Source organism: Centruroides sculpturatus, unplaced genomic scaffold (assembly GCF_000671375.1).
Source record: "Centruroides sculpturatus isolate CEXI.00-Female unplaced genomic scaffold, Cexi_2.0 scaffold2736, whole genome shotgun sequence".
Lineage (NCBI taxonomy): Eukaryota > Metazoa > Arthropoda > Arachnida > Scorpiones > Buthidae > Centruroides > Centruroides sculpturatus.
The window spans coordinates 1-12,972 of NW_019387218.1; the positions used below are offsets into that span (position 1 = coordinate 1).

General features: G+C 30.3%; 3 protein-coding genes across 3 annotated transcripts in view; 2 read left to right on the forward strand and 1 right to left on the reverse strand.

The window, feature by feature from the left end:
• Window positions 1-15: 15 nt before the first annotated feature.
• On the forward strand, window positions 16-2,319 carry LOC111616280 (piggyBac transposable element-derived protein 4-like). Its single transcript, XM_023357714.1, has one exon. The coding sequence runs from the start codon at window positions 215-217 to the stop codon at window positions 2,219-2,221; it is 2,007 nt and encodes a 668-aa protein (XP_023213482.1). The 5' UTR covers window positions 16-214; the 3' UTR covers window positions 2,222-2,319.
• Window positions 2,320-3,770: 1,451 nt separating this feature from the next.
• On the forward strand, window positions 3,771-7,045 carry LOC111616281 (piggyBac transposable element-derived protein 4-like). The gene is made up of 2 exons (XM_023357715.1): window positions 3,771-5,252; window positions 7,007-7,045. The coding sequence occupies exons 1-2, from the start codon at window positions 3,771-3,773 to the stop codon at window positions 7,043-7,045; spliced, it is 1,521 nt and encodes a 506-aa protein (XP_023213483.1).
• Window positions 6,813-12,972, reverse strand: part of LOC111616282 (c-Myc-binding protein-like) — a gene marked incomplete at its 5' end in the record, with an annotated part of 11,080 nt that continues 4,920 nt past the window's right edge. Inside the window, 3 exons of the mRNA XM_023357716.1 lie at window positions 6,813-7,091; window positions 8,572-8,695; window positions 9,144-9,192. Of these exons, the coding sequence (XP_023213484.1) occupies window positions 7,080-7,091; window positions 8,572-8,695; window positions 9,144-9,192 (185 nt within the window). The remainder of the gene's footprint in view (window positions 7,092-8,571; window positions 8,696-9,143; window positions 9,193-12,972) is intronic.

Genomic DNA, 12,972 nt, shown 5'->3' on the forward strand with positions numbered 1-12,972 from the left:
GTTGGAATTTGAGTTTCTAAAAGCTTGTATTCTATTTTTAGCATTCTTTTAATTTGAAATTGTTTAACTGATGATGGCTGTTTAAAACAGTCAAACGTTATCATCTTATTAAATAATTGCTGGAATTAATAATGTGTTGAGTTTTTATTTAATTTTTTTTTTACTCTTATTCTCAATTGTAACATGTATCTTTTATTTCAAATTAGATTTTAAAATGTCTTCAAGTAAAAAAATCAAAGAAATGGAAGTCTCAACCTACTTTGACGAGTTGTCAGACTCAGATATTGAATCTTCTGACAATGACAGTCAAAGTAGCGTTGAGTTTCCAGAGTACAGGGATCTCTACTCGGACTATGATGAAGAGGAGGAGCCTGCAACCTTGACATCTGCCGCACCGTCCACCTCTGTCGCACCGTTCACGTTCGCTGCACCGTCCACCTCTGCTGCACCGTCCATGTCTGCCGCACCGTCCACATTCGCCGCACCGTCCACCTCTGCCGCACCGTCCGCATTCGCCGCACCGTTCACGTTCGCTGCACCGTCCACCTCTGCCGCACCGTCCGCATTCGCCGCACCGTCCACCTCTGCCGCACCGTTCACGTTCGCTGCACCGTCCACCTCTGCCGCACCGTCCATGTCTGCCGCACCGTCCACGTCTGCCGCACCGTCCATGGCATATATTGGACCCTCCTCCTTTCAGCTTTCTGATGACGAGTTGGAAGATGAGGTGTACGTTGAAGTTCTGCCACCAGAACAATCTCTACCTGCTACTTTCCCTTTCAATGAACTATCTGGCCCCAAACATATGCCTCCTCCTGATTCTCATCCTGTAGAGTATTTTCACCTTTTTTTCACTTTTACTTTGCTTTCTCTTATGGTGACAGAAACTAATAGGTATGCCAAGCAAGTCATAAATGGCTATGGGGGAAATGTTCCCAAATATCTGAAGATCTGGAAACCAGTCACTGTTAAAGATATAAAGGGGTTTTTGGCTATTATTTTTGCAATGGGAATTGACAGACGACCTAAACTAGCGGATTACTGGTCCAATCTTCCTCCGTACGTATCTAAGTGGTACGCGGAAATTTGTAGTAGGAACCGCTTTTATCACTTGCTTCGATTCTTCCATCTCGTAGATAATAGTAAGTTGCCTGGCCCAAAGGAATTAGGTTATAGTCCCTCTGCAAGATACCAACCTTTGGAGGATCACGCGAACAAGGTGTTCAGACATCACTATACCCCACATCGTGAAATATGCGTCGATGAATCACTAGTAGGAACCAAGTGCCATAATCCGAACATTCAGTATCTTCCCGAGAAAAAACATCACAAGTGGGGAATCAAACTTTGGATGCTGTGCGACTCTGTTTCGCACTATTGCCTGGGCTTCTTCACTTACAAAGGGGCCAAGTCCCAGGCAGAGAAGAACAATATCTCAAAGTTTGGTTTGGGATATACTGTTGTTCGGCAATTAGTGAAACTTGGTAACTATGATAACAAAGGTTATCACGTGTTTATTGACAATTATTTCACGTCTGTACCCCTTGTTCGTGGCCTATATTCCCGCGGAACTTACTGCACTGGGACAGTGCGAGCACTCAGAAAACAATTACCTCTTGGCTTCAACGAAAGATTCGCAGTAGGCCAGATCAAGTATTTCAGGTCTGGCCCCATATTGGCGTGTGGGTTCAGGGAACACGAGAATAATCCACAACCGGTACGTCTTTTATCCAGCCACGAAGGGGCTCGCGACACCAAAATTGTTAAGAGACACGGAGTGGAGAAATTAAAACCACAAATAGTTTTATCATATAACAAGTTCATGGGGGGGGTCGATACTCACGATATGATGCTATACACGTATTTGGATGAAAGGCGGACCAGGAAATGTTGGAGAAAAGTGGCTTTCAATATCATGGCCAGGATGATGTTGAATGCATATATTCTTTACAAAGAAAAGTCTGGAAGTCGGATGACCCACCAACGCTTCATCCAAGAGGTAATTGAAAGCCTGAAAAAAGAATCAAAGGAGGAGAGCGTGCCTATATGCCACACACCCCCAGATCCCAGAGGACCACCAGGACTCCGAAAATTGCCTGGTAGGCATCAATTCCACTGTGTCGTGTGCAGCACACCAAATCAAAAAAGGACATCGACTAGAGTATGCACAAGATGCGGAAAAGGATTGCACGTGGATTGTCTCATCAAACATCAGTGCTAACATGAAAGGTACATGAAATATTGATATAATTATAGTAGAGAATCAATTATCCGACCCAATTGGGGACTCGGGTTGGTCAGATAACTGAAAAAATCAAATAACCGAAAAGAATGAAAAAAATACGTTATTAGTATAGTATATTATTATATTAGTATATCCCATGTAATTAGTATATTAGTATATCGCTATTAACCTACTTCGCGTTGAATTTTCATCGATGTTAAGCCTAACAAATTTTTTTTTTTTAAATAATAATCGCTGCTATTGTATCATTAAAAATTATTTTTAAATTATTTTATTGCTCACAAAACAAACAACTGCTCATAATTGGAAAATTAAGTCTAGTTTAAATTCTGGCTTCCCTTTCATGGTCGAGCCAGTGTTGCCAGCTAAAACATGCAAAAATTTAACAAAAATAATATTAAAGTAGCCAAGACATAGCCAAATATTGTAGCGCCACATCACTAGCGGACATTTGAAATTTGCCGACTAGAACGGTCGGTTAACCGATGTGACGGTTAATCGGGGGTCAAATAATTGATGCTCTACTGTAATATAATTTTGTTATAGTTTTATATGCATGATTGTTGCAAAATGTACAAAATGATATTTTCTCTTACAGTTTTGGTCCTAATTTCTGCTAAGCAAGAAATTTTATGTTTCAGAAGCTTTAGAAGAAAACCCATCTAACCAAGTTCAATCAGACTCAGATATATCAAAAATAACAGAAATAGATGAAAAAATTTCAGATAAAATAGAGAGAGTATCTTCCTTAGATTTTTATGGGATTTGCTAGTTATTTCCCTCAATATTATCAGCATTTAAATATGTTATGTTATGTGATATTTAAAATGGGATCAAGCTATAAAAAAATCTCCAATGTTACTTTCTCACTGTTACATTTATACAAAAAGATGTAGAATCACTTCAAGATAATGATATGCATGATCAGAATTAATTTTGGAAAGTATTGCAACCTGCCAAGCAATTTATGATGTCCTATGATTTGTATTTGAATTTTTAATATTTTATTCTTCCTGTGTAAATTTTTGTATTTGTTTGCATAGTGAAGATTGTGTAATGTTATGAATAATTTAAATAAGTAATTGTTGTAAATCTAATAGCATAATTCATCTCTTTGACGTCACAAGCTCTAAATTAAGCAATGGAACTATAATGTGCATTACTGATGTCATTCAGTAAAAATAGAGACTCAGTTTTAAATCATCAAAGATTTTGCAAGCGTTGGTGGGTCATCCGGCTTCCAGACTTTTCTTTGTAAAGAATGTATGCATTCAATGTATGATGATTTAAAACCTAGTTTTAAATCATACATTACTGATTATACATTACAGTATTCATACTGTAATGTATAATCAGTAATGTATGATGATTTAACATTAAACTATGTATAAATTATAAATATTACTTTAATCGTTGATTGTTCAGGTATTTAACTAATGTAAAATTATGTATTTCATTTAAAGTTTGCTTTAAAGCAACAAAATAGCAATAACTTTCATAAGAATCCCCCTCTGCCGCACCGTCCATGTCTGCCGCACCGTCCACGTCTGCCGCACCGTCCATGGCATATATTGGACCCTCCTCCTTTCAGCTTTCTGATGACGAGTTGGAAGATGAGGTGTACGTTGAAGTTCTGCCACCAGAACAATCTCTACCTGCTACTTTCCCTTTCAATGAACTATCTGGCCCCAAACATATGCCTCCTCCTGATTCTCATCCTGTAGAGTATTTTCACCTTTTTTTCACTTTTACTTTGCTTTCTCTTATGGTGACAGAAACTAATAGGTATGCCAAGCAAGTCATAAATGGCTATGGGGGAAATGTTCCCAAATATCTGAAGATCTGGAAACCAGTCACTGTTAAAGATATAAAGGGGTTTTTGGCTATTATTTTTGCAATGGGAATTGACAGACGACCTAAACTAGCGGATTACTGGTCCAATCTTCCTCCGTACGTATCTAAGTGGTACGCGGAAATTTGTAGTAGGAACCGCTTTTATCACTTGCTTCGATTCTTCCATCTCGTAGATAATAGTAAGTTGCCTGGCCCAAAGGAATTAGGTTATAGTCCCTCTGCAAGATACCAACCTTTGGAGGATCACGCGAACAAGGTGTTCAGACATCACTATACCCCACATCGTGAAATATGCGTCGATGAATCACTAGTAGGAACCAAGTGCCATAATCCGAACATTCAGTATCTTCCCGAGAAAAAACATCACAAGTGGGGAATCAAACTTTGGATGCTGTGCGACTCTGTTTCGCACTATTGCCTGGGCTTCTTCACTTACAAAGGGGCCAAGTCCCAGGCAGAGAAGAACAATATCTCAAAGTTTGGTTTGGGATATACTGTTGTTCGGCAATTAGTGAAACTTGGTAACTATGATAACAAAGGTTATCACGTGTTTATTGACAATTATTTCACGTCTGTACCCCTTGTTCGTGGCCTATATTCCCGCGGAACTTACTGCACTGGGACAGTGCGAGCACTCAGAAAACAATTACCTCTTGGCTTCAACGAAAGATTCGCAGTAGGCCAGATCAAGTATTTCAGGTCTGGCCCCATATTGGCGTGTGGGTTCAGGGAACACGAGAATAATCCACAACCGGTACGTCTTTTATCCAGCCACGAAGGGGCTCGCGACACCAAAATTGTTAAGAGACACGGAGTGGAGAAATTAAAACCACAAATAGTTTTATCATATAACAAGTTCATGGGGGGGGTCGATACTCACGATATGATGCTATACACGTATTTGGATGAAAGGCGGACCAGGAAATGTTGGAGAAAAGTGGCTTTCAATATCATGGCCAGGATGATGTTGAATGCATATATTCTTTACAAAGAAAAGTCTGGAAGTCGGATGACCCACCAACGCTTCATCCAAGAGGTAATTGAAAGCCTGAAAAAAGAATCAAAGGAGGAGAGCGTGCCTATATGCCACACACCCCCAGATCCCAGAGGACCACCAGGACTCCGAAAATTGCCTGGTAGGCATCAATTCNTTGTGTGTATTGACATTAATGTTAAAATTATTGCAAAATTTTCAATTAAACTAAATTATGTGATATCAAATATTTTAATGTTCAGTCAGTTTTAAACATCAACAAGTAACTTTTATCTGTTTTGTAATTTCAATAAAGCTTTTTTTGTACATTTACTATAATAATAAAATAATCAAAAACAATAAATGTAAATTGCAAATTAAGTTGTTTTTTACATTCTCTATTAGACAATACATTATTTTTAACCTTACAGAAACTTGTATTTTATCTTTTATATACATACTACAACAGAATATGCTAAGTGAAAATGCAGATTAGTTAACAATTTAATATATATTTTCACCTAAACATAATTCATACTTTTTAATGCATAATTGTTAAAACATTTTAAATAATAAGTTATTTTTTCTACAAATTCTCTAATCCATTGGTTTGCTTTTCAAATCAAATCCTGTGGAAACTTAAATATAGATACTGAATATGACTTCACTTTATATTTTCCTACGCAACCAGGTATACAACACAAACAATATAACTTACTATGAAAACATTACAGTACAAGTGCAACTTTACTTTTTCCTGACACTTATATTGATAAACAGTTTCCATGATGAAATGTATGGAAATTCTTATATAAAACATATATAACTATTATATTCAAAGGAATTTAAATACTTACAGTATTATTAATTGTTAAATAATTTATATAAGAATTCTATACTTTTAATTTAAAAAATAGTCATACAAATTTCATTAAATATATTAACAGATATATCTAATATGGAACTGGATATATGAAATTTCTATAAATTTGAAAAGTGTTGTTTCTTAACACAGATTTTGAACTGACATTCAAAAGCACAGTCTTGTGTATTGACAGAAAGAACTGTCAATCCTAACTAAAGCATTAAATATTTCTGATGAGAGTAATCTATGGAGAATATTCTTTATTCAAAATTGTTCAATAACTATCACATTTAAACTTTATAACTTGTTAAGCGAGATTTGTGAAAATTCCTTTTAGGGGTATACAAAACTAAATTTTATTGTTTCATCTATATTAAATGCATATGACAAATTCAAAAAATATTCTAACTTGTCTCAATTATAAATTTCATCCTATCTCAAAGTTTTTATGAATAATATCTGTAACAAACTATAAATTTTCTGTTATTCATTATCTGGGCACGTATATTTAAATTTAAAACACTAATCACGATATTAGAATTATCTATTGTGTATGATTTTGTTCAGAGGTGCATAAAGATCAAGAATAAATTAATTAAAATATCTATATTCGTGAGGCAAATAATAGTAAGGACTTATCACACCAATGATAATGGGTACAAACGCTCCAGAATCAAAGTAAAACATTTAATAAAACAAAAAGGGGTGTACAATGATCACATAAGTATAAAAACCGTAAAAATCCAAAATGCATTGGTGTGATAAGCCCTTACTATTATCTGCCTCACGGTTATAGATATTTTACTTAATTTAATTTTACTTAGGGCTAAAAGCAATTTCTGTAATAATCAAGTATGAAGTTAAAATTTGTTCAAATAAATAAACTTAGTAATTGATTAAGTAAAATAAACCATTTTTAAATTATTCTTATAAATTTAAGAAAACATACAAGCTAAACTTTATACTCACTCAATATTACAACTAAAAAAAATAATCGATTTTTTAAGCAAATACAGTTAATTTTAAAAATTTTCATATAAAATATATCATAAAATTATTTAATACTCAGAATTCAATATCTCCATATTCAACTGTTTACGAAGAATAAGAAATTACCAAGAAGCGCCCATTTTCCTTTTAATTCAGCTCGCCATCTAAAGGAAAAAGTTTATTTACATATTTAAGTTTTTTTTTTTCTATTTTTAAAATTATTTAAAATATTTATTATTAATTGTATTTTTCTAAGTTGTAATTAATATTAATTTAAAAATATAACACACAAATTTTTCTATATTTAATTATAATACACTTATTAATTAATAATTAAATTCATTAAGAGGAATGTCGCTTTCAAAGAGATTGTCCGAAAATAGCTGGTCACTTAGCAATGATTATAAATGTAGTTATTTCATATTTCTTAAATTCGTATTTTTAATGAATATTTTCACATTGTGAATCATTAAAAATAAACTTTTTCCGGTCGTGCTCATTATAATGTTTAGGTTTTTCTACTTGCGTAGACAATTCAGGAAACTCTTTTGTTTTTATTCACACAGTTCAGTTATTTTCTATTGTTGAGTGATATAAATTGTATAAGAAGTTTTGATTTATAAAAATTTTTAAGCTGGCTTTTTTTTTTAAGTAAATTATCTTTTTCAATAGACATAAAGAATTTAAAACTTTGGTCTTGTGCCTCAAATAACCCTACACATTTTCTATATATGGTTAAACAGTTATGCTACCGTTTTTAATGAATCGAAAATATTTAAACATGTTTAAAAGGTTTTAATTATGTTTTAAAATGAGTAATGTTTGACTCATCTTCCTGAAAATACTGTCAAAACTTCATTTCTAGTATTCTAAAAGTCACACACAAGTCTTCCTGTTCAGTATACCCAACTTTATTCTCTAAATGATTACAATTTAAATAAATTTAAGTATAGTATCTTTGAGTCAACATACACAAATAGCAAAATTAAAGCAACAATCAACAACAATGACCTGTCTGATCAATTACATGTTCTACTCACAATTCCTCAGACTGGAGTGGAAATATAATTCAAAACATCTTAGAAAACCTTAAATAAATCTCACCTTTAGATAAATTCTGATTAGATCCATCTGAAATAATCTGGAAAATTAGTACCATATCTCATGATAACTATGTCACGCATCAGATTTAAAGCTGGATAAACATTTGATAAATGAACAGAATTAGTGATGATGTTCCAAGCATTCTGATTCTAGAACGGTTGACCTGATGAAGATCCAGATGGAGGATTGAAAACATTACTCATTCTAAATGTGACAAGTTACTGAAGATTTATTTAAGAAGGTTCTCTAAGAGGTTTTGAAATTGAAATGAAATTCTTTTTAAATAAATAAATAAATAAATAATAAATTAAAAACTCTTGCTGGATCATTCAATTTAACCTTCCACTTTATTTTCATCTATTTTATTTTCATACTGTTTAATGTATTAAAAAAACTAAAGAAATTAATAATACAGTAATTTAATAAAATAATAATATGTTCAAGTTGATAAAAGTAATTGAAACTTCTTTTTACATTTGTAAGCAGTGTTATGAGTTTAGTAGTCTACAGAAAATTAAATTATTCAATATCTACACATACTTTTACAAGAAGATCACTGTTTTCTTTTTTTAATTCTTCCAATTTCTGTTTTGCTTGAATAAGCTGCTGTTTTAGTGATTCCATATTATTAGAATCATTAATTCCCAACTGCTGTTTAATATATCTATGGCAAAAAAATAACTGTTAATATAAATCCAATAGAAACATAATTAGGTTCAATAATGTTTTTTACTGAAATATAATTTATTTAATAAATCTTTAATACTTGCAAATACAAACTTGAGTTGAAAAATGCATAAAAACATTATAAAATAATGTCTTTATGCATTTTTGAATAATAATAAATAATAATTAATTAATTAATAATAAATAAAATAATATACATTTATAATAGACATGCTAAATATATTTTATTTTTATGTATTAGTTTTTACACTTTAAATTTAAACTTAAATATCAAAAAGGAAACTTTTTATAGTTTGGGATCATTTTATTTATATTATACAATCTGGTTATTTGTATTTACTATTATTTAGCATGTTAATGTTAACCAATATATATTTATCATCTGACTTTGATATTATAAATGAAAAAGTTTTTAGAAACATTACATTAAAGGATCTTCTGGTTTACCCTGTTCTTCATATAAATTAGACAATGCTGCAAAAATGAATTTTTCATTCATAAAAAATATTTTTTTGAAATACTATATGCATTAAAAATGAAATGTAACAAAAACAGTTAAAATTATCAGTCTTTTATTTTAATATACTTTAATGCTTTTATATAAAGAAAGTAGTTATACTAGAATATATACTTTATTATTCATTTCAAGTAGAATAACAAAAGGGAAAATATGTGAAAAAGTTTATGCTCAACATCCAAATGACTACAGGAATGTACCATCTCTTGGTACACCACATCTTTTGTCCATCCCCATACATAGCTCATTATCTTCTACAAAGTTTAATGATCTGTGAAAAGGATCACTTTATATCCATCAAAGTACATTTTTCACAGAAACCATTCACTTCCAGATATGGGTCCTTCTGGATGTTTTTATTCCTCTTATTGCTGGATATAAATGATTATAAATAAATATAAATGTGTTGTTTTTAATATTTAATTGTTAGTTTAACTTTTCAATCATAAAATTAGGAAGTTCAAACAGCATAAGTCTTATTCCTTATCAAATTGCATTCCTTTAATTAACATGAAAAAACTATAAAATGCTAAAACTTTAAGATTCCAATTTTTCAGTGATATTTAATAATCCAATTTATAAAAAATATATTTCACAAGTTCTATTAGTCTTTGGCTCATTTATATTTTTAAGAAAATATTTATTACAATGTTCAGAATACAGTATATGAATCATTTTTTGATTAAATAGTTTGAATTGTTATTGATTACATTTTTGTAACTTTATCTGACAAAATCTAAATCAGTAAATCTAAATTTTCTGAGAAAAAAATATAATTTGCCTGTGCTTACTGTGATTTTAATGTGCTTGTAGTTTTAATTTATATGCATATCAAGACAGTGTTATAAATTCTGGTTGATGCAGCACAAATAATTTTGTTTCAAAAATAACCAATATGAAACCAGCTGAAACCAATAAGACAAAGCTACAACTTCAAGAATTATAATTGTCAAATAATTAATAAATGGAAGTTGAATATAGAAATTAAATGGGATTTTCATTAAAGTATAAAAATATTGTTTTTGAAGCTGTTATGACAAACATCTTTTATTTTAAATAGTTAAAGCAATATTTGTGATTCTGCAATGTAACTTTACCTAGCATAATAATTATTGCATAATTATTATAAATATAATCCATTTGATAAATTTGTTCTTTGAGGAATTGTATTTAATAACAGATATATTTTTCAATAACATTTCAAGATAATGAATGTCATAACAAAATAAATAAAAATATGACTTTATTTTCTTGATGTTTAATATCTCAGATGATTAAAATAACTTTTATTGCATTAATAAGACAGATATTTATAGAAAACTACTTTCAAAGTAAGTATCTTTTGCCCTACAAACTTCTACTACTACAAGTTTTGCACCCCTTGTCAAAGCAGTTCTGAAAGCTATTTTTGTGATGTTTTTGAGAGCTTTCATCACCAATGGAAACTGAATATGAAAATATTTAGTTTGCATTGGTCATTTCTGGTTAATTATTAAATATATAACCGAGAAGGAGCACAACAATGCTTTTTCAACTTTTTTGTCCTTTGATCTTGCTCTCAAAGACTGCTTTCATTTTGGGGAAAGGATGATAAAGTCGAAGAGTAGTAGATTTTAATCAGTAGCATAGAAAAAAGCATTGTAGCAACAAGATCCTTAAAGATGTCATAAAAAGTAGCTTTTAGAAATGCTTTGACAGGTGTTACAGATACTGGCAGAAGTGTACAGCTACAATATTTCGAAAGTAGTGTGGTGTAAGAATATCTGTGTATTGTGTAATAAAATTTGTGCCAATACTTAAGTTTATTTTTTTTCTCCATTATGTATATATAAATTAATTACAAAATTTAACAACATATACATGTAGAATCTGTATTGAGTTACATTTTTTCCTTTTATAGAATAATTAAGTAGTTATTTCAAAAATTTTGTATTATTAAATATTTAAATAGCTTGTTTTGTCAATTTAAATTAAAAAAATATATATTTTTAATATTTATTTCAAATAATATTCATTAATTCTTTTGTTATATTTTTACTTTATTTTTGGCAATTTCATCAAATACTTGATTATTTTTATCAGCTCCACTTTGTAAATATCTTCATTGACATTCTGTAGAATATTTACCATTTTAATTTCGACAGATGAATAATTTTTTAATGAGAAAACGTCCATTGTGGTGGGTACAATTTGTCTTTGGGACACTTATTTGGTAAATTTAAATATCAAATATTTATTTTATCACTTATTTTTAAGTGTTTTTACTTTGTTTATTAATTATTAAAATTTACACAGACATTAATGAATTACAAATCAATTTATATTTTATAAGATGTAAATAAAACTGATATATTTTATATATAGAGATTCCTTTAGATGTTATTAAATATTGTAAAATTATATTTTGTTCTCTATAAATATAATTCAGTTTTATTTACATCTTATAAAATATAAATTGATTTCTTTTCTTACAGTCAGAAACAAAGGATTTCTTCACTTTTCATTTGTGTATGTTTGTGTGTGTGTGCACATATGTTGCATTTTTGAGTCATTGGTCAAAGGATTTACTGTAATAAAAAGATTTTTAGGTAAAAATTTTCTTATATTTAAAAAAATAACTGAAATATAATATAATTAATAATAACAATAATGTTTATTTTGAAAGAAGTGTTTAAATTTAAATTTATGTTTGCAGATGCACTCAATCATCTACAGTTGTCAAAGAAATGAACTAGTTTGAAACTAGTTGATCAAACTGAAAACACTGTTGTTTTAAATATTTAATTAAAACTTCTGAAATAACATTTAAGTTTATCATTTCTAAATTATTTAAGAAGAATCTATATCCTGAAGATTTATAACAAGAAAAATATATGTTGGGAAAATTGTTTATAAGTAAAATACAAAAGAATATGTATAAAATGTCATATGATAATTTATAAAATTTTTCTATGATGTATATTTTAATAAAGGTTAAATTGCTGATTCTTAATGTGTCTAAAAATATGATATTGCCTTAAGGATGAAGCTATACAGGTAGCCTATAAGTTATTACTTAATGATTAAATACTTAAGCCAGAGATAGTTTAATCAATTATATAATTTTTATTTTGTATAATAATAGCTATAGATGACAATTTTGGCTACCCTTCAAGGGTTTACAGAACATGTACATTTTGGGAATCTCTATAAACTACTAAGCTGCAAGAAAGTAAACTCCTTACATGAAAATTCCTTATTAATGTTCTTGACTGATTCTCATCTTCAGGTCATCATTCCAAAGCTTTGATTCTGTTTGGTATATTACAAAAAAATATTTGATTTTGTTCAATTCTGTTATTCATTTATCAAACAAATATCTTTCAGATACAGGGGCGGACTGGCCATGTGGAAAATTCCACATGGGCCGTATACAATTTGGGCTGTTTTTTTCTAAATACAGGTAACCCCCGTATAACACGGTAGTTACGTTCCAAAAAATTGCCGTGTTATGCGAATCCGTGTTATACGAAACAAAGAACTAATACGAAAAAGAGGGTTAGGTTCCAAAAATTAAAAATCATGCTAGTATATTTTAATAATTAAGATAAATATCTTCATTAAAATTTTTTAAGTGATACATATTAATATAAATTAAACAATGTTTTCTTCGTCATCACTGAAAACACTATTAATTAACCGAGAGCGTTTTCTTTTTGGCAAGTTATCCTTATCCTCTGAGCATTTTTCTGCATTAT

What these genes read in the sequence shown, in the direction of transcription:
- LOC111616280 (XM_023357714.1), top strand. Translation starts at nt 215, where the DNA reads ATGTCTTCAAGTAAAAAAATCAAAGAAATGGAAGTCTCAACCTACTTT.